At 32.6% G+C, this 27,836-nt stretch overlaps 4 protein-coding genes across 4 annotated transcripts; 3 read left to right on the forward strand and 1 right to left on the reverse strand.

The window, feature by feature from the left end:
* Nucleotides 1-1,885: 1,885 nt before the first annotated feature.
* TRIADDRAFT_51347 (uncharacterized protein) lies at nucleotides 1,886-11,834 on the forward strand (the record flags this gene model as incomplete). The annotated part of the gene is made up of 23 exons (XM_002107603.1): nucleotides 1,886-1,988; nucleotides 3,110-3,200; nucleotides 3,292-3,379; nucleotides 3,560-3,656; nucleotides 4,095-4,167; nucleotides 4,339-4,410; nucleotides 4,975-5,043; nucleotides 5,143-5,223; nucleotides 5,386-5,488; nucleotides 5,612-5,661; nucleotides 5,878-5,927; nucleotides 7,093-7,391; nucleotides 7,531-7,633; nucleotides 7,843-7,982; nucleotides 8,329-8,454; nucleotides 8,570-8,622; nucleotides 8,747-8,845; nucleotides 10,059-10,176; nucleotides 10,345-10,410; nucleotides 10,559-10,671; nucleotides 10,765-10,858; nucleotides 10,961-11,015; nucleotides 11,824-11,834. The coding sequence occupies 23 exons, from the start codon at nucleotides 1,886-1,888 to the stop codon at nucleotides 11,832-11,834; spliced, it is 2,154 nt and encodes a 717-aa protein (XP_002107639.1).
* A 1,306-nt stretch (nucleotides 11,835-13,140) lies between these two features.
* On the reverse strand, nucleotides 13,141-14,830 carry TRIADDRAFT_19129 (uncharacterized protein; the record flags this gene model as incomplete). Its single annotated transcript, XM_002108410.1, has 2 exons — nucleotides 13,141-13,323; nucleotides 14,708-14,830. Coding segments are annotated over 2 exons (306 nt in total), but the record flags the coding sequence as incomplete, so codon positions are not given.
* A 2,259-nt stretch (nucleotides 14,831-17,089) lies between these two features.
* TRIADDRAFT_20353 (uncharacterized protein) lies at nucleotides 17,090-19,204 on the forward strand (the record flags this gene model as incomplete). Its single annotated transcript, XM_002107604.1, has 8 exons — nucleotides 17,090-17,146; nucleotides 17,237-17,398; nucleotides 17,479-17,565; nucleotides 17,645-17,908; nucleotides 18,032-18,223; nucleotides 18,375-18,682; nucleotides 18,773-18,949; nucleotides 19,075-19,204. Coding segments are annotated over 8 exons (1,377 nt in total), but the record flags the coding sequence as incomplete, so codon positions are not given.
* Nucleotides 19,205-24,220: 5,016 nt separating this feature from the next.
* TRIADDRAFT_19198 (uncharacterized protein) lies at nucleotides 24,221-26,852 on the forward strand (the record flags this gene model as incomplete). The annotated part of the gene is made up of 7 exons (XM_002107605.1): nucleotides 24,221-24,336; nucleotides 24,898-24,986; nucleotides 25,344-25,417; nucleotides 25,781-25,952; nucleotides 26,123-26,216; nucleotides 26,324-26,396; nucleotides 26,571-26,852. 7 exons carry the CDS (start codon nucleotides 24,221-24,223, stop codon nucleotides 26,850-26,852), a joined length of 900 nt encoding a protein of 299 aa, XP_002107641.1.
* Nucleotides 26,853-27,836: the final 984 nt, after the last annotated feature.

Genomic DNA, 27,836 nt, shown 5'->3' on the forward strand with positions numbered 1-27,836 from the left:
TAACTGTAAATAAATCACAGTATTTTTGACTCATATGGTGCTGTTAACGGTTTCCAGTGTAGAATAAACTTAGAGATCTAATTGGAAGTATACTAATCGCTGTAGCCTATAAAATGCGATAACGTCCTCCACAGCTTTGTGCTTGGTACCTTTGCTGCAAGTTAATAACATTGACGTGGTATGTATTAGAATAGCAAACGTAAATCGAAGCTTTAGCCTATAATAAATAATTAAATTAGACTATATCTTGCAATCGTAATTTGCAGCTGCTCATACTCTAGAAGTACTCTGCCATGCTTTCTACAGCAATTAAGTCCAGACAGTTAACTACGGTATAACCAAATCTCTATACATCAAAATTGCAGCCCCTTGAATCAAGAAAGCAGATCTTGTGGTGATTGTAATTGGCCAACATATAGTGTCGGAGCTAAGTTAGCTAAGTGAGCTATAAACACTTATTAAGACCCAAACTTCATTATGCTGGTAATAATTAGCACAGGATAGAGCTTTGGGCCTATAATTATAATGTGAGAATTGTAATTTGATACTAGCTATGCAATAAGGATATTCAGTATCTTGGTGGTTCATGCCTGCCAAATTATCGTAATACAGTGTCTAAATAGCACTTGATAACTATACTGTAGTCTTTTTTTGCTACTGCTTAGGTTGAGTGGGTTATGAAGAAGTGAGAAGAAGCAACTCGTCGTTTGGGATTGAACAAATAGGGGGATGTTTCTTGAACCCAGAAATGGACCAGAACTGCTTCATGCTCTTTCTAACTTATATACTCAATATTTTAATTACATTCACGCTGCACTAAGGACTAGCAGTATAGTATACAGGACTAGGAATTATTGAAGAGTCTCTAAACTGACTGTGGCCAAACGAGTAACAAGTAACGAGCTAATGAACAGCTCTAGCTAACACCAGGAAAATGAGGGAATCTTTCTCGTTACCATGGAAACGGTATTGGATATAATTCTCCCACTCCTACAGCAAGCCCCAAAACATCCATCCGGTAAATGATTAAGACTAAGTACACTGGAGATATTCTACTCTTTTAGCAAATGTATAAAAAAGTACAGGGGCTAGTGATTCTATTTTATTATTACTTTCTACGGTGGGAGTACTGCTTGTAACTTATTCTAACGCATTCAGTAGTGCTGTGATCGAACAATATTGTCTACGACTAACATGAGTATTACTAGAGTAAACTGTCGAACAATGAGACCAACAGTCTACCATCACATAATTCTATATGTACATTACGCCGATTGACCGATTCTGTTATACAAAACAGAATATTTTCTGCACTCGTATAACTACCTTCTAGGCGTGTGCTGACTATTTAAATAGAACATGACCGTAGTTACACTACTAGCGCAACAGTAGTGTACCGGATATTCATCCATTACTAATGTAATAGTGCCTCTAGAATAACACGAATAGTATTGACTGCATCACTCAACTACCGATAGAAGTTGAAGGAATGCTGGTCAATCGATCATAGGCGTAACGTTGACTAGCCATGAAAAGCTAGATACATAAGTAGATTAGCATATAGACTATATCGACAAGGAGTATTACATTTCTGCATACGTATTAATGTGAAATTTTAATTTTAATACTTTACCGACATTGTCATAAAAGTAATGCTACCTCCTTCCAATAATACGCTACTATAAACTACACTATTGCAACAAAAATTGTTGGATACCCATCTACGGTAGTATAAAGCATCTCCAATAAGGACGAATTACCGCAAGAAACAATTCTAACGATTGATTCAATTACGCGCTCTGAGATATAGTTTTAAAACAAACTCTAACTTGTATTCCTATTCGTGGATCGAATTTAATATCAGAATTGGAAACTATTGAACATCATGTCTATGGAAAGGCAGTTCTTTATCAAAGATTCGCATAACAAGCAAATTACAGCTATTGGTTATCATCCAGCACGCCGGGTTTATATCATCGGCTTCGAAGGTGAGTTTGACGATACAATCTTAAGATAGATCAGTGCACTTCATGACAACGTTAGAACGCTACATTTATCTGGCACTAACTTAATATATAATTATTAAACTGTATAGTATGTCTTGTATCTGATAATATTGTGAATATCTCTTAAACATGGATTACTTGATATCAATCAGTACTAGAAAGGAATTTCAAGGGTGGTGTAGTTTAAATTAACGCTGTATTACGTAGGCGCTATCATTACTAGTAGTTTTCTTTTAGAACCCTACATTAATCTGGCACAAACATAATATATAATTATTTAACTGTATAGTATTTTTCGTATCTAATAATATAGCGAGTATATCTTAAACATGAATTACTTGGCATTAACCAATACTACAAACGAATTTTAGGGATAGCGTCGTTTAAATTAACGATGCATTACGTAGGCACCAGCATTACTAGTAATGTTCTTATATCTTGGTTACATTACCGTCAAACTTCTAATAGCTTATGATAATGTCTATTTATAGCTCAATTTCAAGCCAAAATCAAGTGTGACATTACTATTCATTCCATAATCACTTGACAATTTGAAGAGAATGCGATCACGTCAAATTGATCATACGGTCAAAAACTTATGATACATTCTTCTAATTGGTTAGCTAATAACAGCTTTCATATTCTCTATCGTTACATTTCAGTTACTATCCCTTATTACAATCAGAAGCAAATTTTCAAACTTTTCTATCTAAATATAGTAATAGCAATCTTGTACTGTAAATCTCGTCTTCACACTACTAAATATACTAATACTTGTATTCACTCCTTTATTGCATAATATTGCACAATTAAAATCACAACCAATTATCTAACTTTTCAAAATATGGTGCTTAAAAATATTGTACACCTAGGATTTCTATTAAACGAAGAAATCTTTGCAACTCTTGCACAAGAGTATTAATCATTATTTATAATCCTTCTGGTTTGTAAGGAGATACTGTAAGATCAAAAATTTTTGACCACAAGGAAAAAATTTTCATGGACTACTTGTATAATAATTCAGATGCCACAAACTATAAATTTTGCATACTACAAGCTGTTTCTTGACAACAAATCGTTCTAATAAAACTATAATACTGTAGATGGTCTTACTAAAACTATGGAAGTGGATACAGGCCAAGTGATATCGTCAACCCAATTACATTCCGGTTGGATAACGGATTATTTTTACTGGTAAGGAACAAATGATTAATTCGATGAAATTAAAATTGTAGCTTAACAGTAGCATTTCAAATTCGAAATTGTCTATTGCTACATATGATAGGGCTGAATCAAAACTTTTTTTCTCATCATCTAATGATGGAACAATTATTGCTTGGGGTACCGCTGGATCAGCACATGAGATTTTTGGTGTAAGTTGACTGATTTTCAGCTCCTATTATATGTAATGTTGACATTCATATAGAAATAGTGTTATCTTACCAATTGAATGCCATGCCTCATTTAATTTAAAAACTTTTCAAAGTAAAATTTTAGAGCTTTTACTAATTGTCTTAATTTAAACAATTGTATTTTCTTATAATTATTTGTAGCTGGGATTGCCAATCTATGCGATGGGCTTTAATTCGCGAAAAAATTTACTAGTATTGGGTGTTAAAAATGGTGTCTTTTTGTTTGCTTTAAAGTATGGTACGTGAACAACGATGTCCAGTAGTAATCATTTATAAGACGATTTTCTTATCATTTTCGATATTTCATTTTTTGATATTTCCTTCATTTTAGAACTATCCAAAGATGCTAATAGCCTATTTGAGAATGACACACGTAATATATACAAATTTTAAATATATTCTGAGAATTGTTTACATGCATTTTAAGTCATCGGAAGTTATCAAACTTCAGGAATATTAATTCCTATAACTACTGTAGTGCAAAATTAATTATTACGTCTATTATTCTCTTTAGTTAGCAATTTCTTAGCCATCGGATATTTTAAATTTAATTTAAGTAAAGATAGATACTGTACAGCTATACAGTAATCACAAATGCAACCAAAAAGAAAGCTATTTGAAAATTTAATTTCTGCAATAGCATTATTATTAAATATCAAGGCTTATTTTAATATAGCCTTTGTTTCGGAAGAAAACGATGATATTGTCAAGTGCATCCGATGTAATGAATCTCGTGTTTATACTGGAAGGTAAAACATTTACCTATTAAGCATTTCGTTAAATTTATACGCAGAGATAATATTAGAAGTAATCGTACTACTAAATTAAATCAGCCGGCTTATATGCCGGCCATGGTACTGATTTGATATGTAGACCTGTTTTAGTGATGATCTTATATTATAAGTTTTACTTAATTGCAGTTATGACCGGCGCTTAATTATCTATGACGCCTATTATTATCCAGGGGATGTTGGATTAAAAATTGTAACCAAGTAAGTCTTGAATATCGTAAGCATTTAATTAATAATTGAGCAAAGTTTAAATCAATTAGTATCGCATACGTATAATATATGGGATTGTTCAACTACGGAAACGCAGCTGTTAAAATTAATATCAGATTACCTCCGGTAATTTAATGAATGGTATTGATATTTACATCCGGTATATGGTATAGATATCTTGAGCCATTCAAAAAGTAGTAGTTATAATTGTTAACGTGCATAGTTGGCGTATTATTAAATTATCATACCGCATAAAAGATGAATTTTGTGGTACAATTTATTTATATACACTTAAGAAATGATAAGCCAGTTAAAATTCTAAAACTGCGTCTAATATGCCAATTAGTTAAATACGTAGAGCATGCTATCTTTTTATATGTTCGTTTAAAGCTATATTATCAGAATTCATAATTGAAAATAACAAACAATTTAACGTTTATAGCGGAGGAGTCTCTATTCTAATATATAAAGATTAAAGTCTATTCCTTAATTATACTATTTAAATTTAATTACATAAATCATTTGTAACATAATTTAATTTACAAAATTTCATAGAGTTAATGCAGCCCATGATGCTGGAATAACATCATTAGAAATTTTTTCGGATAACGAAAACAATACTTGGTAAAGCAATAATCTCTTGATGTTCGTATTGTTTGTGCTAGACAGTTTTAATGTTACTGAATCTTCAGTTACCGTTAGTAATCTCTATTTTTGATTTAGGATTGTAACTGGATCATTTGATAAAATTGTTAAAGTTTGGTCACAAGATGGTAAAGTCATTTTGAAGCATGATGCTTTCACGTATGTATTAAGCACGCGAATGAAATATATAGTCATCCAGCATCTAAAGAGTTACTCTAAATTTAAAATTTCTGTAAAGAAGAACCGGTATTGGTTAAAATTTTTTATGTACATTTTATGATGTCATATAAACATTTTAATCTATAATTCAATTGATGATAGGGAAGCAATTAACGATTTATGCTACGTTCAACGTTCAAAAACCATATGGATAGCTGCTGGATCACCTAAAGCTAATTTATTTGACCCGAAAACTGGAGAAGATGTAAATACTAGCTATTATCTATTATATTGCGAATTTAATACTTATTTAATGAATATAATGATAAATGAAGATTTATGTATTTATAAAAACAAATAAAAAATTACAAATTGACGGTTATGATAGGTTTCTGATTTTATCGGAACATTTCAAAATGATGATTATGAGGGAGAAAAGTAAGTGTTTTACAGTTATGGAGATGATTATGAGTCTCTCGAAATCCATTTAGATTCAAAAATAACTTGGTTAATGTTTTCTGCTGGAATATAATTTAATCCACCTTATCTTAGCTATATCTTTACATCTTGTAAATTTTTCTAAATTTGTTTAAATTCAAAAACAACTTGCTTAATCTACTTTGCTGGAATATAATTTAATTCATCTTATTTTAGCTACATCATTACATCTTTAATGTATGTTCACGAAATGAATACGGTTATTGGTAAGACTTACATTTAATCTATAAGAGGTTTCTCAATGAGTTGTCATCTAATATTAGAAAAAGACTCTTTACAGCTATAGTTGATTCTATCAAACTGATTGTATCGAAGTCATAAAAGTTCGTAAGTAGTATATGCAATGTGATAAATTTGGAAATTTATTTAGCATCAACGAATCGAAGGCAGATTATCACTTGGAAGTACAATCCATCTGGTTGTGTGACTGCACTCAAATTTCATAGTGGTTTGGATTCATTAACTTATAGTAAGGAAAATTTAATCTCTTCCGATAATGTATGGCTTATTAACATCAGTTAAATAAGTAGTATATTAAAATTTTTACATTCTTATTCGAACTTAGTTTTTAACTGTTAGGGTCACTTCAGCCAGAAGATCAGTCTCTAGTGTTATTCTTTTATCGTATTAGTAACAAATTATTGAATTAGTAGTACTCCATATCACAGTGTTTGGGCTATCGAATGGAATAGATAAAAGTTGGATTTATTTTGAAGAAAATATTTTTAAATGTCTTACGTCGATTATGATGCAATTTGAATTGTACTTACATAAGTAAAATAGATACTGTCTGTGTAGGCTGATATTTACTAACTATAAATGAATTTTTATCTGATTGCACTTCGGGGATAACTAAGATAATTATTAATTATATTAAGCGAACAGTAAAAGGCATTAAAATTACTAGATAAAATAAATGAAATAAGTAATAGCTTCATTAATCATAGTATAAATTAATAGATAGGCCAGCAATTACCATATAGCAATGTCTAGATTATGTGAATTCTAAAGAAGTACATTAATAATAATTTAATTCCAACTATTTAAATATGTACACAGTTATTGATGATCGGGCCAGTAAATGCATGAAATCATCAGAATGTTGCTTCAAATATTAGTGTTATGGATTACTAAATAAGCCGATATAATAACAGATGATGAAGTTATTTCAGATATTATCAGTATTTATTAATTACCGGAAGAATACAAAAGTGTACTAATATGCAGTGACATTACTCTAAAAAAAAGCAATTAGATTGTTCGATTTATGGGAAATATTAATTTTAAAGATAACGATAGAATTTTATTGTAAGATTAATAGGTATGTATTATCATTTTGTAACTAGCATACATTTATTTTTTACTTTTTAGCTCGCAAAGCTCCAATTTTAATGTTTACTGGTACTACTAAAGGAGAAATTGCCAAATGGGAGCAATTGCAAGCCAATAATTTCACTTACACGAAAGAAATTTATAATTATTCCGAAGCCACCTCAAAATTAGCTATACAATTAATGGAAAAGCAGGAAGAAGATTGCAGAAAAGTCTATAACGTCAATCGTGAAAGATTTCTATCGTCAATATCATCGATTATTACCACTGGTGATTCTAATCCATCTCGACAATCATTCAGTCCCTCAATACTATCGTCATCATCCAGCGAAAGCACGGTAATAAGCAGATTTAATCAGAAAACAACAAATAGTATAAATTTATTTCTCTGAAATACCAGCACAAGATTTAACCATAAATTAGTTCTTTACTTACTTACCTTTCCTGCATGACTTCTCGTATAATTCTACAATATAGGCATTAAATAGAGTACGTAGTAGCAACAACTGCGCATATATCAAGTCTATCTTTATTGAAAGCCTAGATGACTTGGTTATTGCTTCAGAAGACAGCAATATTTGTAAGTTAGTGACATAATTTGAAAAATTTGGAGAGGACGAATAATATAATTGAATAGAATAACGGCCATTCCAATTATTAAATGTTGATTTATTGAGAATATCAATACGTTTACATTCATACTTTCAATTTGTTGCTTTCATGCTATAAGATCAGTATCTCATGTACTTGACAAAATCTTAAAGTATCCATTTTTATAAATATGTGTAGATGTTTGGGGCTTTGATGAAACCGCTATCAATTTATTGAACAATATTGATCCTCCTAAAGATGCAGGCCTAGTTGAGAGATATTCTGTATTGCTTGATGCTAATTCAGACTTACTAAAGAAACATGGTAGCCTACAAGCGGTAGGTATAGAATAGATTACATATTTTTATTAATAACTGTGTACATAGAGCCATTGCAACATAGAGATTTTATAGCGATTATATCATTAAATCAATTACGTTTCTATATAGCTTTTAATGCATTTACTACTGTTATAAATCAGTATAGGAAATTTTATAGCGAATTTGTTCAAATGATAGCTTACTAATGATCTTAATTATGAAAAATTGCTCCAAGCATACTTAATTAATCTTTTCACATGCTATCATTTCATTAATTATCTGCAAAATCAGCCGATATTTAAAAGTATTCTGAATATGGATATTTCCATGTAGAATTAAGTTATTGTAATCTGCAATTATCTAGGATCAGGAATCTGTTAATAATCGTGTTGCGGGCTTCATTTGTAAATTTGTTTTAACTGGTCATACAGGCTGTGTGACTAGCTTAGCAATTGTTGAACGAGGGAGTGGATATGACACAACTTATTTGGTGGGTAGAACTTATTTTTATATGGATTAAGGCTGTCATCAAGTTCTATAGGGTGCTTTGGAAGTTACATGGTAACAGAGCCAAGATAATTGATTTGAAAATGTAATTATTTCAGATTAGCGGTGGTTGGGATCGTAAGATCTATGTATGGGATTTAGAAGCAAAAAAGTAAAACATTTGCCTTTTATGAGTGCACACACTATGCAGATTCTGCGTTTAGAGTCGATATTATTATCTGAATTTAAATATGGATATTAATTTCTACTACTTTGATTGTAATTATTTATTCCAGGCTTCATGATATTTTGCGAGGGGATGATGATTATAGCAACAATAACGATGAACTAGCTTCGGATGGTATTATATTGGACATTGAGTATTGTAAAGAGAGGTATGACCAGGAGAATTTTGTTGTATTTTGCATATTTTGCGATTTGTGCTGTTATATTAGATAGAATAGTTTAAGCTTTAGATTTTCAAACATAAGCATCAAGCTAATTGGTAGTGTGTTACAGTACAAAAAGCATAACGAGCGCAGGTCTAATTTATGATATATAATATTTGCTTGAAATATTACTTATAAGCATAGAATGACAGATAGAATCAAATATTATTATTTATTTAATAGTGAGTAAAGTAACAAGGAATTGCAGTACGTGAAATGTAACGAGCGGGCTTTATGCTAGTTATTAAGTTTTTGGATAGATACAGAGAATCTGTTAATCAATTAATTCTCGTATGTTAAGATTGACCTATGAACCCTGGAATCTGATCAAAGTATAGCCTAAACATTATTGTAAATTTCTTAACACCTCATTAGAAAGTCATTATTGAAATTTAGGATTATCGAATTACACCTATCATCATTTCAAATTCCAGAGACAGCATGGGGTTGTAAATAAAACATTGATCTATCAGACCAAATAAACGATCTACCTACGGTGTATTTTAGACCCTATTAGTAAATTAGCAATCATTTATGGAAGAGCGATAATTATTGGGCTAATTGAATAAAAATGCTGTAGTACTGTTTGCATCGTTAGGAAAGAGATGCAAAATTTCTATACAACTAACCAATGTAGCCCGATGATGAATGATTTACTAGAGAATACCAGTACCACTACTGCATCTTCAGTTAGAATTCAATTATATCTCTAATTTTTACCGTATCTTGGTTTAATAGATCGAAAAGTCGGAGTTTATTACAGTAGAAGACTAGCTTATTAGTCGATCAGAACAAAGATGATCAATTAAATACTCAATTATCCTTTCTTGTACAAATTAAGTACCCTATAGATGAATGAATAAGCTGCATAAGATATCTCTTATGATTCAGTACCTTCTGTGCACTGATGTTTTTGTATGGGTATCTGTATGTCATTACTATCGAAAATAGTGATGCCATGATATAGTTTAAAATTCTGAGATTGATTGTGTTACATTCATATAGATATACAGTAACATAATGGGAATCTTCACTAGACTTATTATCCGTAGCTATGGTATAATCATGAAGTTTAAATCGAAAAATTTGATCTTAACTACTCCTATATGGAAACATAGATATTCAATTAAACAGCTATCATTTTATGTATTATATTTAGAAACGAATTCGCCTATGCTTCATCAGATCGCTTAGTTTACGTACGTCAATTTTCATCTCGAGGTTCAGAGATGAGATTAGTTAACGTTTTGCAAGGTCACGATGGCGAAGTAACTCAGGTTTGAATGATAAATAAATTATGAACAATTAGCTACCGTACCCTTCTGATAGATATAGACACGCATATTTATATGCATAGTGCGTAAAAGTATGATTTGTTAATGCGTACTATAGTTATGATGGCTATTAAGTCAGATATAAATTAATATCGAATGAAATATGCTTAGGTAAGATGGTGCGCTCTTCATCAACTTTGGATTACAGGATCTGAAGATGGAACAATAAGATTATGGGTATGAAAATTTCTTTCTATCGATGTCGTTACTAAATAAACATTAGTGGAGGTTCTTAGTCGCTTAGATCTAAATGTTTAGCCATTGATTATTCATAACTGCAAAAAATAACTTTGTCTAAATTATTATGCATTGGTGGCTTCTCTAGACTGCTGATGGAATTTCATATGATACAGTTTTAAATGCCCATGGTAGTGTCGCCGTCCTGTGCATAGATCAAATTAATGGCTGTATCTTAGCTGGTGTCCAACATGCCATTAGGTGCCGTAGAGAAGTTTCGATTAACCCATAAGCGTAACTATTGAATTGAAATAGTATGTTGTATTAATACGTTGCTCTGTCTGTTTACATCAGAGTCTACGACCCGGAATATAAAACATTAGTACAAACAAATTATGGACATAAAGATTCTGTTAGAGACATTATCCATATCCATGAGAGAAATCAGGTGTGGAAATGGGAATTGACAATACATTGTATTTCCTAAGACGATAATAATTTATTGGACCATTTTCATACAATTCATCTTGTTCTTTAACTTTTATTTTAGTATATTTCTGTATCATGGGATAAAACTATTCGAATATGGAATGCATACAAAAAACGTAAGGACAGTTATAAAACGATTTTAATTATATCATTCTGCTATTATTAATAGAATTTAAGACTGACATTATCCAAGATGTATTAATGCAATCTTTCCATTAACTAATCTAGCTACTCGAAAATGGAGAAATATCGATAGAGATAATGAAGAGGCTCGAAAAAATTTCAATTTTAATACCGTGGACCCTGTCGAGTATCAGAATTAAGTTATTATACTTCTGTTACACTATATTCTCAGATGTAAACTAATTCTTAGCAGCATTATTCTCTATAGTGAACTTAGATAATACAATTGAAAATTGATTAATTTAATATATTGTTATTGACTGACAATAATTAATGTATATGCATTCGTAGTTTATACTAGAAGTTTTTCAGAGATAAAGAGTAATCTAAAATGATGATATAAGGTATTACGAGCAGTACTGTCAACGTAGTTCTTTATATAACAGGCAACTAAAGCGATCTGTAATGGACAAATCTAATTTCAATATAGTTTGACCAGCGAATTAATAACGCGGTAATTATAATCGTTGTTACAGTCGTATTGGTGATGATGCTCTGGTTATTTATTTTATTTAATACTAAACATATTACCTATCGATAGCTACAGTTATAAGCGAGATTTCTTAATTTTATTGCACATAAAATGATTACAACCAGTATCCATCATAACTTGACTTTGTTTTAGCGCACTTGTACAACTTACGTATATACCATAACCTCCCGCAATAAGATGCATACATACAATTTGAAGTATACATGACACTCATTATATGTAAATCATTTCAATAATATTATTAATAGGAAACATGTAAAATCAGTTTATGTTCTATTATAAATTAGTTGTATAGAATAAAAAAATTTGTCAGTTCTCTGTAACTGCGTCAGTTTATTTACGATGATCGATGAAGGTATATAAACTGCTTTCAGCAGATCAGTGCAGATATAGTTTAGATAGTTTGTCTGATGCGGTACCAAATTGATACCACCAAAGTACTGTATTTTACATTGCTAATTCTATATACGGATCACCTTAAAGGCAAATGGTCGATCCATAATTAAAGAGCAGAAATAATTTAAATTTTACTAATAACTATCACTGGATGATAATAAGGTGTAAAAGACATTTAATCTATGTTAAATTTAGCCGTAAGGTTTAAATCGTTTTCTGTCGCTCGTACGGTTCAAGTCGGACTCGTATGATCGATCAGGTCTTGCGTCCTGTCTTCTATCTCGATTCCATCCATCATGGTTATACGATGATGGATAACGATCATTGTAATTTCTATGATCTCTATAAAAATGATTGTAATGATCATCGCTACTATAGTGCTGTCGATCGTAAGGGCGATGACTTCTACTATCATGTATATCATAGTTGCCTCTATGACGAGCTCCCATCCTGTCATCGTCGTGTGACCGCTGTCGATGATTATCAATTGATCGATGAGGGCGATATTTGTCATCATAATACTCTCTTGTACTCCTATCAGGACTATGAGGATGATAAGATTGTCCATGTTCACCATGATGGCTTTCGTCATAATATTTTCCTGTATTTGCATCAGGGCTATGGGGATGATAAAACTGCCCTTGTTTACGTAATCTATCCGCATGGCTTCTCATAGAACCTCTACGATCTGAAGGAATATCGACTCGATCGATAGGTCCCTGATCATATCTGTAATTTCTAGAAGGCGCATCTAATTGTTCATCTGCCTGATAATTATCTCTATATCTGTGGTATTGCTTGGAGGAAGCGGAATCTTCTAATCCATCCTCTACAACATGTCCACGATGTCTTTTATCGGCCGCTTCAAGCATTTTATCGAAATCCGTTTCGTCATCACGGTTGTCTACGTTATCATGTCTAACACGACGGCTTTTGTGGATCCTATCTCCTTCTGTAGACGGATAAGCAGGGTCGTAAGGTTCAACGTCATCTTTAGTGTTTGATGCATTACCTGCGTACCGACTCATTGAATCCATTTGTCGATACGGTGTGGAGCTATTGTGATCATTGACATCGTGTTCTGTTTGATTGTGGCCTTTATAGTTAGGATTTTTAACAAATCGTGGGAGATTATTCTCAGCAACAATTCTCTTAATAATTGGATACGGAATCGATTTACGCTCTTTAGAATTAAGATTGACACGCATTGGTTTCTGAAATAGTAGTAGTCCGTTGAATAATTCGGTTGCGTACAGTGCTGAAACATTTCTGTTATAATACACAAATCCATATCCTCTAATGTCTCCAGTAGTATCATCTTTAGGCAAATTAATCCTACTTATTGAACCAGCCTGTAATAATTGACGTAATGAAATGAGTGTTAAATATTCAAAACATTTCTACTTTCTATCTTTCAATTGAAGTGAATTTCAACTCTATCCATATTAACCAATGTCGTTCATTTATTACAATCATTATAATGATAAGATTATTGTCTTCCATCCTCTACAACCTGTCTCTTTCAAAGGTTGCATAGTTCAAACTGAACACGATCTTGCTCAGATTAGATTACAAGCATTTGGAATTGATACAATTAAAAGTCGATCATGCAACAATCAGTTTAGCAAGTAGCAGTTGGTTCTCCAGTATCCAAGTGGATCATCTTGTACTGGATGGTACTTTAGAATGACAAAATGTGCAACGTATTGTAAACTTTAACATTCAGCTAAGGAACGATGAATATTTTTTCGAGATCTATCTCATGTGAGCACTTCGCTAACACATTATCGCAGGAAATATGGTCAATTCATGATCGCATCATTCATCAATACCATAACAATTAGCAATGTCGATGCTGATCCTAAAGTTATTGATACTCAGCCGACAACTACAAACTTATTATGATAGGAAAATTGGAAAGTTTGGTGGAGGTAGAGTATCCTATACGTATTGTATGTCTCATCCGAGCAACTCACAACTACATCATCCATCATGACATTGAATAATGTCTCGGCTGATACTCAGCCGACAACTACAAACTTACTATGATAGGAAAGTTGGGAAATACAGTGGAGGTAGAGTATCCTATACGTATTGGATGTCTCATCGGAGCAACTCACAACTACGTCATCTATCAAGACATTGAATAATGTCTCGGCTGCTACTCAGCTGGCAACTACAAACTTATTATGATAGGCAAATTGGAAAGTACAGTGGAGGTAGAGTATCCTATACGTATTGTACGTCTCATGGCAGCAGTTCACAACTACATCATCCATCATGACATAGAATAATGTCTCGGCTGATCACTCATAACTTACCACTACATCGGCCATCATGACATTAAATAATCTCTCGGCTCATACTCAGCCGACAACTACAAACTTATTATGATAGGAAAATTGGAAAGCAGAGTGGAAATACAGTACAGTACTGTATAATATACGTATATTTCATCTAAGCAACACACAACTACATCATCCATCATGACATTGAATGATATTGATGCTGATATCCAAGTCATCGTTATGCAATTGCATTTGTAGCACCTAACTAGCAAATTCATTTCATCTACTACAGGAAAGAGCGATCTCTTAACACCTAGCAGTCCTAGAAATAATGACACTCGTCCATACTACAGTTTACAAGTAGAACTTCCAATTGTCATTATCACCTTGTCATGATCACGCAGCTCAATACAAAATTTGAATTCATGACTAGATAACATCAACTGACCTTAACAAATAATTCATATAATATCTTATCGGTTACTTTCTTATCTAAATTGCCGACATAAAGAAACAATTCGGAAACTAGGGCGAAATCATCATTTAGTGGCGGATTTTGCCCACTAGCCATTTTGCACAAATTCAACTTGTGAAAGGTAATTCAATGCTTGCAACTGCTTGCAAAGTCTCTTTTGCGGCACTCATCCAGCAATAGACTGGACGATCTCTACTGCACATGCTTGTGCCAACGCAAGATGGCTACCGTTCAGGGCTTTTGAGTAAGGATTTCTCTATGGAGAATTGGATATAGTTTCATACCCTGCACTGTACACAATGTACAGTGTACAGTGTACAGTATAATGCTCGATTACAGTCCATACTGTAATCATGATGGCGCACAAAGAAGAAAGTCAGGCAGGCATAATGGCCTATAGATACAGTATACGGGCACTCAGTCTAGAGTACTGTATAGTATAAAATGTAAACACCTGAATGAGACGGCTTTATCTTGAGTTTAGTCCAGTATAAAAGCAAGCCGGCAACGAATTGGGGCAACAATCGTATAGCTACTGAAGATAGGAGAGCTTTTGGCTAAGGATTTCTATCGATAATTGGGTACAGTTTTATACCATGTATAGTACTAGATTACAGTACAAACTGTACAGTGTACAGTGTACAGTACTGCAATCATCATGCCACACAAGAAGAAAGTGAGGCAGGCATGGTGAGTAATGTACTGTAACCCCTGAAAAAGACTCCTTTTTCTCTTTTATTAGGCTACAATCACAGAAAGTACATCGTTGGAGGCATACGATGTAGTTCAGATGACCAACTAAGTAGTCAGCCATATTTTTAGTAGTGTACAGTACAGTCAACGGTATATTGAAATAGTCGTTGCCTGCCTGCTTGTCCCTCTCTTCTCTTTTTTGAATACTGTACTGTACTGTACTGTACTGTACACTCAGTGTACTGTACAGTCGTCACTGGTACTGTACTGTAGGCAAAGGATATGTACTGTAAAGGCTCCCGTTCTATAGTATAGTATGTTGCTGACGGACGGACTCAATGATGTGCGAGAGAGTGGAGAACGCCTGCGCATCAGGTATGCGAACGATCCTACTAGTAGCCATGACAACATAACAATCACAAGATGCAAGCAAGAAAAGATAACCAACACTACGTTCGCAGACAATATTGAGTCATACTGTACTCCATATCCATACGGCAGATATAAGATAATTCAACTAATTAAGTACAGCAATCATTCGTAAGTTGAACGACCGATACGTGCATTCTCAATCATTTAATTACAGGAATAGTGCCATTAATCCTCAAGTTCTTCATCATGGTAAGTGTGTTACTAGCGGACATGATGTCCATTTAAGAATAGAATTAATCAGTGATCAAATGTTTTTAACCATCAATCATATACTATTTCATAGTTTATCATAATAAATCAAGTGGATGACTTCCATTTTACTTTTGGCGCATACCGTGTCATCATTCACTGCTTAACCAAGTTTAGCTGTTAGATTATACTTACTGAATGCTCAAATAGAGATAGATGTAATAGTTATCTGTACAAAGTGCAATAAAGTAATATTGACTAAATAAACCATATGTATTTTCAATCGATTGGCATACTGATACATTGGTCTTTATCGACTGTACATCCATACGAGATTAGATAAATGTTATTAGTGACTAATAATTAATCAAGTTGTTTACTGCCAACCCAGCCTAACAGTGTTGCCGGATCCGCAGCGTCTGGTGGAAGTGCTTATAGCACAGCTAGTCAAAAGACAAAAAAATATAGAAAGGTCAATCAAACATCTACAGTGGTATGTATAGTATTTATTTCTTTTATAAATATACTTTAATTTGGATAACCATCATGATCTTAGAGAATAATGTACAAATGAGATATTATACTGCTTTTACTCTATCGATAGAGTAGCTGCTATATTCTGCTGTAAATATACTCCTATCATTGAAATCGAATGAAATTATTTAAAAAAAATTATAGGATGAAAATTTATTTGGCAATTTGACAAAGTCAGCTTCTCGTGATTCCAATAACAAACCTATTAACTTAGATAATTCATCAAGGAAGGGTAATGACCTATGTAAGCAATTTTCATTTATCATTACGTAAACGGTCTATGAACCCGATAATTCATATATAATTTACTTATTAATAGCAAAAACATCATCAAAGAGTGGCCAGGGGAAAGGGAAAGAAACCGTAGAAGTTATTACAAAGGATCTAGTTCGTACCTTAATGTGAGTTAATAAAGTTGTATCGTGGCATATTAACATTTATGGCATGCGAATTACATGACAGATAACGCATGAAATTATTTTCTGCTCTTGAAATGTTAGTGTTCCAAAAGATCCTACAGGGCAATCTCTTATTATTGGTACCAGTAATTATAGTCGTATGAAGGTACGTCTATGGCAATATTTTATTGCGTTTCTGTCTATGATAGCGCCGATAAGTTCATTCTTCATACTAATTGCTATATTCTTATTTTAGAGTTCGTCCCATCGTTTAAATGAAGAAGAAAAGTTGCTAAGAGCAGAAGCGATCAAAAGAGAAAAGGAAGCAGTTCAGAGAGCATCAGATGAACGCAAATTAGCTATGCAAGAGATGGAAAAGAAACGCCTCAAGAACGAGAAACCATCAGATCTTGAAGAAGTAAGAATTTAATTCATTAGCATAATTTCGGGGACAATAGTAGAAGCGATATTGATTTAGCCTACTTTATATATTTAAAGGAAACAAATGGACAGAGAAAGGTACTGCTAGATCATGCCAAAGTGCAACTTTGTGAACAAGATGACGAAATCAAGTATTTAAACGAAGTAAGTCCTTTTTCCTCATATCCTATTAAGGAGAAAATATAGTACTAAGTGATACCTTCTTAAACTATTTGTATTGTAGTTGATATTGAACGCGAAATGTCACGCTATTCGAGATTTACAATTAAACGAAAAGCAAGAAATTAAAGTAGATGCTAAAAGTGAGCAAAGAAGATTAGATGAAATGATGGAAATTGATCGTGTAAAAGCTATAGAAGAGCAAGAAAAACGTGAAAAGGAAAGAAAGGTTGAACTATTGCGAGGTGCTCAAATACTGCAAAAGCAAATCGCAGAGAGAGAACAACAAGGGCTTTTAGAGAGTGAATTAAAAGATCAGGAGACATCTGTGAGTAGAACAGCTTGAAGTTGCTTAGATTAAGTTTGTTATATACGTCATAATTCTCCTACACAGATAAGTGCTGGTATGACTTTAATGCTAACAGTAATAATAAATTTCTATTTTTCAAAGGTTATGCTGAAATATCTAGAAAAGTTACAAGAAGAAGATTTAGAAAATCTTCATAAGAAGCGTAAAACTCAAAAGGAATTGATGAAAGAAGTTGCAATTGCTAATCAAGATTTACAAAATCAAAAAATTGTTCAGAAAGAGCAAGAACGATTAGCTGAGTTGAAAGTTATGCAATACTTGAAAGAGAGAGCGGTTAGTGAAACCATTTTGTACGCATAGATAGACGTCAATGAGCGCATAATAGACAACATTATTATGCTTGTGAATAGCTGCCTATATTGTTACTATTAACAATATTTAGCTCTGTAATACTGGCTGAAGGTATTTCTTTTACAACAAATAGGAAAGAGAAGAAGCCTACCAAGCAGAACTTGAGAAACAACGTATCGAAAAAGAAAAAGAAGTTGCGCGGCTGCGTGCTTTGCAAGAGCGTGCCAAGGACAAGCAAGCTGAACGCGATGCATTAAGAGCTAAGCGTAACCAAGAGGAAGCAGAAAGAGAATGGAGGAGGAAAGAACTAGAAGAAGCTAGAAAGAAGGCAGAACAAGAAGATATATTAAAACGTTCTAGAACCGAGCAAATAACGATGAAACAACGTAATTTCGCTATTCAATCACAGAGAGATAGAGCTGAATTCGATCGTGTTGTAAGGTGGGTTAGAGTATATAAAAAATTTGATTAGTAATTAATACAGAGTTCTGATAAAAGTCTAAATCTATATTTTATTTTATTTTTAAATAGGGCTCAACAAGAGGCAGTTCAGAAAGAACAAGAGGAGGTTGAAAAGAAAATGAAGCAAAAGAAAGTTTATTCCGATAGCATCCGCCAACAAATAGTAGAGAAAGAACAAGAAAAACTTAACGAGCGAAGATCCTTCTTCGGTGAAAGAGCGAAATTAGATGCAGAAGATGAACAACGGTAGGTCTAAGAAAATTTTAAACTATTAAATTATTTATTTTACTTGCTATAAAAAAAAATTATAAGAACGTATAAAAGGAGTTTAGGGAATTTATATCATTAAAATATTACTTGTTATGTAATAGGAAACGCATGATTGATGAAGCTAAGCAAAAGAAGTTATCAGAATTAAGACAAGCTGGTGTTCTGGATAAATATTGTATCGAGGTTGAGCGAAAAATGAAGAAAAATCCTCAAAATAAGATTTTTAAGTAAATTTATACAATTAGGTCTAGATCTTACTGTCGATTTAAATGCGTACAACGTAATTTATTACATTAGATCAATGACGTATCTCTAACAATTCTGAACATTATCGAGACTATAAAACGATAATTGCCACCTGATATTTCAGTACCTGATATGCACGCTTATATTCAGTATGATTTTTTTATAGTTGCCATATTAACGTGATGGCATCATTTGTAGCAATTATGCCATAAAAATGGGATAATTGATACATTCATACATATGAAACATTATTATGTGATGGAAATTATCAGGAATGCATTTATGCATTGAATCAGCGTAAAGCGGCAATGCTAATTTTTACGAGATCAAAACTTGTACATTAAGTATAACAATAAGTAGTTTATCAAATTATCGTCATAAAAATTTTGGATAACTGTATAATTGATAATGCTTGTGGTTTAAATGCCTTTAAGTAAACAAGTAACATAATTTTCTGCTATGGCTAATTTCATGTAAGAAATATGCAAGCTGAATCGTTAAAATATGGATATCGTATTACATCATTATCATTGATAATTAATTAGTTCGGGCATTATGAAATTAAATATAATTAACTAATCGCTAGTAGTAGGTAAAACAAGCATACGGTTCTTTATTATATATATGATAATCACTTTAACATCCAAGCTTACGCCGTAATCCTATTCTTGAATATACGGAATTATTGATCGGTTTATTGTAACTGATTTCTTCCATGTTCTAAAGTATCTATTTTATACTGTTATGGTAATATGTGTACTGAGTGTCAGTTATTGTAAAGTTTAATTTTACAGTCTGCGTTAATATTAAATGTGCAGATGTAAAGCAGTCACTAATCGCTTCCTGTGGAACCAGTACTTTGCAAATATAATCATAGTAATCGAGATTCTCTTTTCATTTTACTGTATAAAAATAAATTTCATAATACGTAATTGAAATAAAATAACTCAATATTATTTGAATTCTATCCGTTATCTTTATTTCTGTATCCATTGCTATTATATTTGCTCGACTAAATCTAACTCATGTAAGTTTTCTTTTATATTTACTCGCGACTAAACAGCATGATTGAGCTGGTTCCCAGTGCCTAGTCCTGTAATCGAGTTCCTCGATATACAGATTCGCGCATATTAATAGGAATTGTAATAATTAATCTAATGAGAAAGGTTAATTTATAAAATGCGATGAGCATCCATTCAGCGTACTGTTTAATGCAAATAGGTGAAGTATTTGAGGAAACCAGGATTTATCAGATAAAATTCAGTTGGTATTTATCCCGATATTTTTAATTATCCCCTAAATTTGTCTGAGTCGTTGTAATACCAGAGGCTTCTAATTTAGAATTTAGTCTCTGGTGATACTAAGAATCGATCGTATTAATTAATCCTAGTGGATGCCAGATATGATAGCTTGAGATATGTGCTTATTATCTGTAATAATACTGAAATGACAAAAACAAACACTTGGGCATAACATACCGTATATTTTATTTAGAACCGAAACAATAATAGTACTTATGCAAACCATATATATATTTTTATCAGAAGGAAGAAACAAAGAGTATATTCAGTCACCACATTAGACCTAGATTACCGTTAGATTAGCTAAGTAGATGTCAATTAATATTACCTATGTTGCATTATAAACATGTCTATGTTTATAACTTTCAGTTAAGTAACTAATAAGAGCTACGTTAATTTTACGAGGTAGAAAGTCATCCTGTAACTAGGCACGAATTATTGTAGAAGTAAGTTGAGTTACCGCGTAAACATACGATACTACAATTATGAAATAATCAATACAAGTGATGGCTTATGAACTCATTTTAAGCTAATTTACGTTTTGAAAATGTAACCAGATACGCTTCTACTATGCAATTGTCTTAAGAGGAATGTACGTAATATGATCGTTAGGAGTGTATTTTCATCCTTAATTTTGTAATATGTGATAAGACGAAATTTATCACATGATAGGTAAGGCAGAGTACGTGCTTATAAATACCTGTAATTAACAATAAAGTGCCAGTTACAATTATACTCTCGGAGTAATCGCTTACTGTGAAATACACAACAATAGTTAGTAATTATTATTAGAACCAAACTAACTTAAAGCCATCTTAGGTATCTGAGCACATAGTACAATAATATAATTATCCTCCACGATTTATGCTTTACATGAAATCAACTTGTTCTATTAGCCTTAATATATCATGCTTACTTATGTCTATAATACCTACGTCGCATATAAAAAAGAATAATAGCTCCTGAGACGAGGTTAGGTACTAGAATTCTTAAGAAATTCTGGTTAATCGTTGCAATTATTCCCGAACAAATGATGATTGGATTATATTAAACCATATGTAATCTTATTTTGTTGCGAAAATAATTAAAATTTTACGGAAATTATCAATGTAATTAATAAAATTGGGTTTTACTTAAGTCAATCTACAATCGAAAGTAGCAAGTAAATTATGCAAAGAGTTTCCGTTTTAGTCAAAATCCACTCCATATTTGACTATCTACAATATTCATGGCGACCTAAACCATTGCTTTCTGATGTAAATTTATTAAACAGCTTTCCAAATCCTTGCTCGCAAAACAATAATTATATAGTTCTTAGCCAAGTACACATAGTATGGCTAGGCGTTCAAACTATTCATCTCGGCTAGAACTGAAGACTTGGTTAGCAATCAGCGTGTAATCTGGAAGGATTTCAGGAACACTATAGTGCTATTTAATGGAAGTAAAGTCATGTCAAGACATCATGCTCATAGAAATATCTACTTTGTTTCTAAGGCTACCATATTACAACATTAATCAAGTTATGGGTCTACTATTTTGTTCTATAACAATAGTAATAATAACTTTTACGTGATCTACTCTTCCTAATGCAGAAATCTTCCCAAATCATACAAAATTTTACTTCTAAGTAAAATAAAATTAAGGAAATTGACTATACGTCTCGGCTAAATATATATGAGTTCGGCTACATTTCAAATCTATAATCTGCAAGACAACAGATCAATTTTTAAAAGTGTATCTCGTCGATCACTTTAATGTTAGTCGAACGCATTAAGTCTGCATTGCCTTGTTTTAATTTAGACCCTAACAGGTTGTTAAAATTAATGACAGATCCTTAATAGCACGAAGTACGTTTATGTTATCGCGAAATTTATTAGAATTAGATGATGTAAGGTATTTTAAGGTCCCAGAATTAATGCAAATCAGCAGACCTTAAAACTCTGATTTGTAATAATTTACATAGTACATAGATGAGATTATTATAGTCCATACTAACATGATTTCGATTATGCCTACATACATATGGACTAGTTTAGTCTATACCAGGGACTATTAAAAGAAAAAATTCCCCTACCGTCTAAGCAAGGTCTTTTTTAGACGGTAGGGAAATTTTGACGGAAAACGGGAGGATGGTGAAATTGTTTCTTCAGTAGTCCTAGTCTATGGGTATTGGTACAGACGTACAGACGTACGACTCATGGAATACTGGAAAAGAAGGGGTATTTCAGTCTCTGATTTTGTTAGTAATGTCCATCATAAATTTGTTTCTATACTGTATCATGGTGCGTACTGTACTGTACGTGTACTCCCTATAAGCTTACCACATTATTTCCAGTGACGTTGCTAGCAGCCAGCGGGCTAATCTGGTAAGGTGTGGCACCGGTATACAATACTAATATGATTTCGATTATGCCTACATACTGTACATATGGACTAGTTTAGTCTATACCAGGGATTATTAAAAGAAAAAATTCCCCTACCGTTTAAGCAAGATCTTTTTCAGACGGTAGGGTGTTTCTTTAGTAGTCCTAGTCTGTGGGTATATTGGTACAGACGTACAGACGTACGACTCCTAGAATACTGGAAAAGAAGGACTATTCCAGTCTCTGATTTTGCTAGTAATGTGCATTATAAATTTGTTTCTATACTGTACCATGGTGCGTACTGTACTGTACGTGTACTCCCTATAAGCTTACCACATTATTTCCAGTGACGTTGCTGGCAGCTAGCGGGCTAATCCGGTAAGGTGTGGCACCGGTATACAATACTAATATGATTTCGATTATGCCTACATACTGTACAGTACTGTACATATGGACTAGTTTAGTCTATACCTGGGATTATTAAAAGAAAAAATTCCCCTACCGTTTAAGCAAGATCTTTTTCAGACGGTAGGGTGTTTCTTTAGTAGTCGTAGTCTGTGGGTATATTGGTACAGACGTACGACTCATAGAATACTGGAAAAGAAGGACTATTTCAGTCTCTGATTTTGTTAGTAATGTCCATCATAAATTTGTTTCTATACTGTACCATGGTGCGTACTGTACTGTACGTGTACTCCCTATAAGCTTACCACATTATTTCCAGTGACATTGCTAGCAGCTAGCGGCTAATCCGGTAAGGTGTGGCACCGGTATACAATACTAATATGATTTCGATTATGCCTACATACATATGGACTAGTTTAGTCTATACCAGGGACTATTAAAAGAAAAAATTCCCCTACCGTCTAAGTAAGATCTTTTTTAGACGGTAGGGTGTTTCTTTAGTAGTCGTAGTCTGTGGTATATTGGTACAGACGTACAGACGTACGACTCATGGAATACTGGAAAAGAAGGACTATTTCAGTCTCTGATTTTGCTAGTAATGTCCATCATAAATTTGTTTCTATACTGTACCATGGTGCGTACTGTACTGTACGTGTACTCCCTATAAGCTTACCACATTATTTCCAGTAACGTTGCTAGCAGCCAGCGGCTAATCTGGTAAGGTGTGGCACCGGGATAGAAGATCGGATCCAATTCTGGACGTTGACAGTTGACACGTAATCACGTCATCATAATTTAATTTCAATATCGGCAAGGAAATTAATCGGCCAAAACTGAATAGACGCGTGTATATATATATATTATACGTTGTATAGAGCTTGGACAATAATCAAGAATCAAGTTTCTATGAAGGATATCCTCTTGACATCAAGATGGGTCTCCGTAAGGATCCCTTAGGATTCTTCTGTTTAGCTTTAACATATGGCATCGTCATCTTTTCGGATTACTGCTTTATTGTACATACTGTTATGCCGGTTCTTTCAGCTAGGTATGTAATACCATGGTGGATTGTTAAGTAGCAGTAGTGAAGTATTTTTTCCAGCAGATATTAACTACATGTAAATAGAAAGAAATGAAGTTATGCCTCATGCGATATAACACAATAATTTCATTAGCTACTGTCATGTCGGCGTTATTAGGGTACATAATCTCGGCTTTGCAATCATTCATACCATCGACTACTACAGTACCGTACAGTCGTTGTACCATGATGGTACAGACCCAGTATACTGTACAGTATGCCACTACCATATTCTGCAAATGATCTACTATGGATACAGTTCGTTATACAAATGTGAACGATTACTTTTTTCTTTACTGCACAGTATTGAAATTGAAACTACTTAAACTTTAACATGGTATCCCATCTGTCAAGCTAATCTTCGACAAAAGTTCTCCTTAGAATAGTTCAGACAAATGTTCCATACATAAACATGTTCAATTTCGCCTTTGTACTGTCTAAGGATCTACATCAATTGTGATACCTTCATTTTTGTACAGAAAGTGACTAATCGATTGATTTTCTTAATATAATTATAAAAAATTGCAGCTTATGGGGCTCCTTCCACATTATCGTTTTTAATGTATTCGTCTTCCTATTGGTCTATTCACATTTCGTTGCAACAACTGCTGATCCAGGTTATTTAAAATGTTCAAAATAACGTTAACATCGTTCTTCCATAATGCTAATACTGTTTAGAAATGTTTTTTAACATGATCTGAAGATATTTCATTGTCTCATTTCTTGCTATCATTATCATTAACTTATTGCATGACTTCCTAAATTGATTTGGATTATCTGCAATTGAAACATATTAGTAATGGCTTCAAGTAAAAGCTAACTTAATTGACTAAATCAAAAGAGTATAATAGGATATATATATATATGTAGGGGTATAAAATGTTCGCTGAATATTTCATGACTTTCTTTATTTCTACAAATAATTCATAAAATTAATAAAACCACTTCATTGTCTATGCTTTCCAAATATTTAGGTTTTGTTCCATTACCTACAATTAAATTAGACTTTTCTGACCAACGAATGCAGGGTGCTATCAAAACACCACAGGTAATAGTTTTGTGTCATAGCGTATCTGCTAATAAATTGCGTCTTCTCTAATATTGATGCACTTATATGGAGTTAAATTATCAGCGAAGTATGTGCAAACGCATACAGTATCTGCTAAAATTATTAAAAGTCTTTCTTTTTTCTGGATAAATTTAATTTATATTGGGTATAAAGTGAAGTTGCATTCTACAGCATGTGTTCTACTGTCAATCACGACTTAGTTATCTTGCTATTTTTTTTAATTTATTTATTGCCTGAAATGATAGTTCATGTTTTATCTAGCACATATTGGTAATATACAGTATACAGTACTTGCTTAAGCTTAGAGCTGTTCTAATATGTAGTAAAATCCTTCTTGAATAGGGCTCAGAATGGAGCTTATGCACCAAATGCGAAACTTATAGGCCTCCCAGAGCTCATCACTGTAGAACATGTAGTCGATGCATTAGGAAAATGGATCACCACTGCCCTTGGATTAACAATTGTGTTGGCGAATGCAATCAGAAATATTTTATTTTATTTTTACTCTATACGGGTATATTATTCATTGACGAATGCTTTCTAACTTAATTTACTATCTAATTTTATGATAGAAATTTCAAATATCCGCGATATATATCTATTTCTCTATTAATTGCATTAATATAATCGTAATCTTGATACTTTTTCCTGATCAATTGTGCAAACGTGCAATAACATATTTAGCTATGGCATCTGTTTACGCGATAATCTTCTGTATTGTATTATTTATGGCAAAATGCGATAACTGCGACGAAAACTCACCTCGCCATGTGCACATGTACTGTATCGTTTTGTTGCTGTTAATCTGCATTTGATTATACGTACGTTAATAATAATGCACACGACAACTCTAACTGTTCCACTATATGATTCTTTAAATTTTAGAATTTTTTCGACGATATTGATAACGTTTGCGTTCGTCTTCGCTTTATTTACAATTTTAATTTTGTACGATCAGGTATGCTACGATTAATATAATTCTATTTTGTAGTAATTACTTAATTATTATTATTGCTGTAGCTATTTTAACTAATGCAGTAAGGTCAATTTATTTATTATGAAAGGCAAAGGAATGTATTCAAAATGTTTTTCAATCTTCATCAAATACCTCTACATCTTTTATTAATGCTAGATTACGTCGATTTTAACCGATATCACCTCCGTAGAGTACGTAAAAAAAGAAAACAGATCACGTATTTTAAAATCTAAGATGGCTTTACTATCTGAAGTTTTTGGAAGGGGTATGGAACAAACTTATACAAAACTACAATGCTTGGATTACATAGCAATCTTCACATCATTTCTTTTACTTAAACTGGTTTTGTTTTGCAATTGTGACAGGAAGTTATTGGACCTGGCTACTTCCATTTTGTGGGGATTCCGCTTCTACAACGGCAATAAATACCATGTATGAGGTCTAACATATATATATATTCAAACGAAGAGAAGAATGGAAAAATGTAGGAAAGCTTCCTGGATTCTTGCACCATCATATCATAAATAATTTATGTGTAAATTATACAAATTAGGTCATAATTTTTTAAACAAACGAAAAGTAATAAGCGGTCTCATATATATGTAAGTAAGTCAGCTTCAGCTTTATGTATATGTAATAAAGTATACCGTATGTATTAGCCTGTAGCGGTAGATTCGATTATATTGTTTAAAAAGGATCTGTAGAAAACTTTTACAATTGTACAACATGTGCATTTCCTTTTTAAGTTTCAGAGCAATAAGTTTTGTTTATTCTAAACCGATTGAAAGATCTGTACCGCGTAATACTTGGATAGCATTTTAAATTGATGTTTAAGTATCCAGTGTCTGATAAAAGAAAATTGCAGTTTTGGCCTAACTATTTCTGCAACTTGTTAATAGATTTTACGTTGTGTACGTACTATTTCGTAATATCGCTTTTAAAGATTTGCAATAAAGTACTTTCAATGAATGAAATTGACGTAACAGAATATTATGGTTGTTAAATAAAAAGTGAATTCAAATTTATGTTCTTATCTCTATATTTCAGTTTTTGCTTCTATACTTCGCCATATAACCATTATGAATAAATTAGAAGCTTTAGTATTGAATAGGAGGACTATTTTAAATGTAACCAATGGAGGTAACAGTATAAGTTATTTTTGTAATTTTAACTTCGTTGCGTCGATATGCTATCCTATAAAATACTTTCTATTGCGGGCTAAATTTACCTGTCGTTTGCAAGTATCGACTTTTTTGAGTTGAATCATTGTGGGAAACTATAAATGACTATTCATTAGTATTATTTTAATATCCTATTTTGTTTCACTTCGTTACCTGTAGCTGCTCTACTTGAAGTACGGGTCTGATGAATTTAAGTGAAAATATATCAAAGTACAAATTTAACGAGTTTGAATAATGATGT

Source organism: Trichoplax adhaerens, genomic scaffold (genome assembly GCF_000150275.1).
Source record: "Trichoplax adhaerens TRIADscaffold_1 genomic scaffold, whole genome shotgun sequence".
In the NCBI taxonomy this organism is placed as follows: Eukaryota; Metazoa; Placozoa; class Uniplacotomia; order Trichoplacea; family Trichoplacidae; genus Trichoplax; species Trichoplax adhaerens.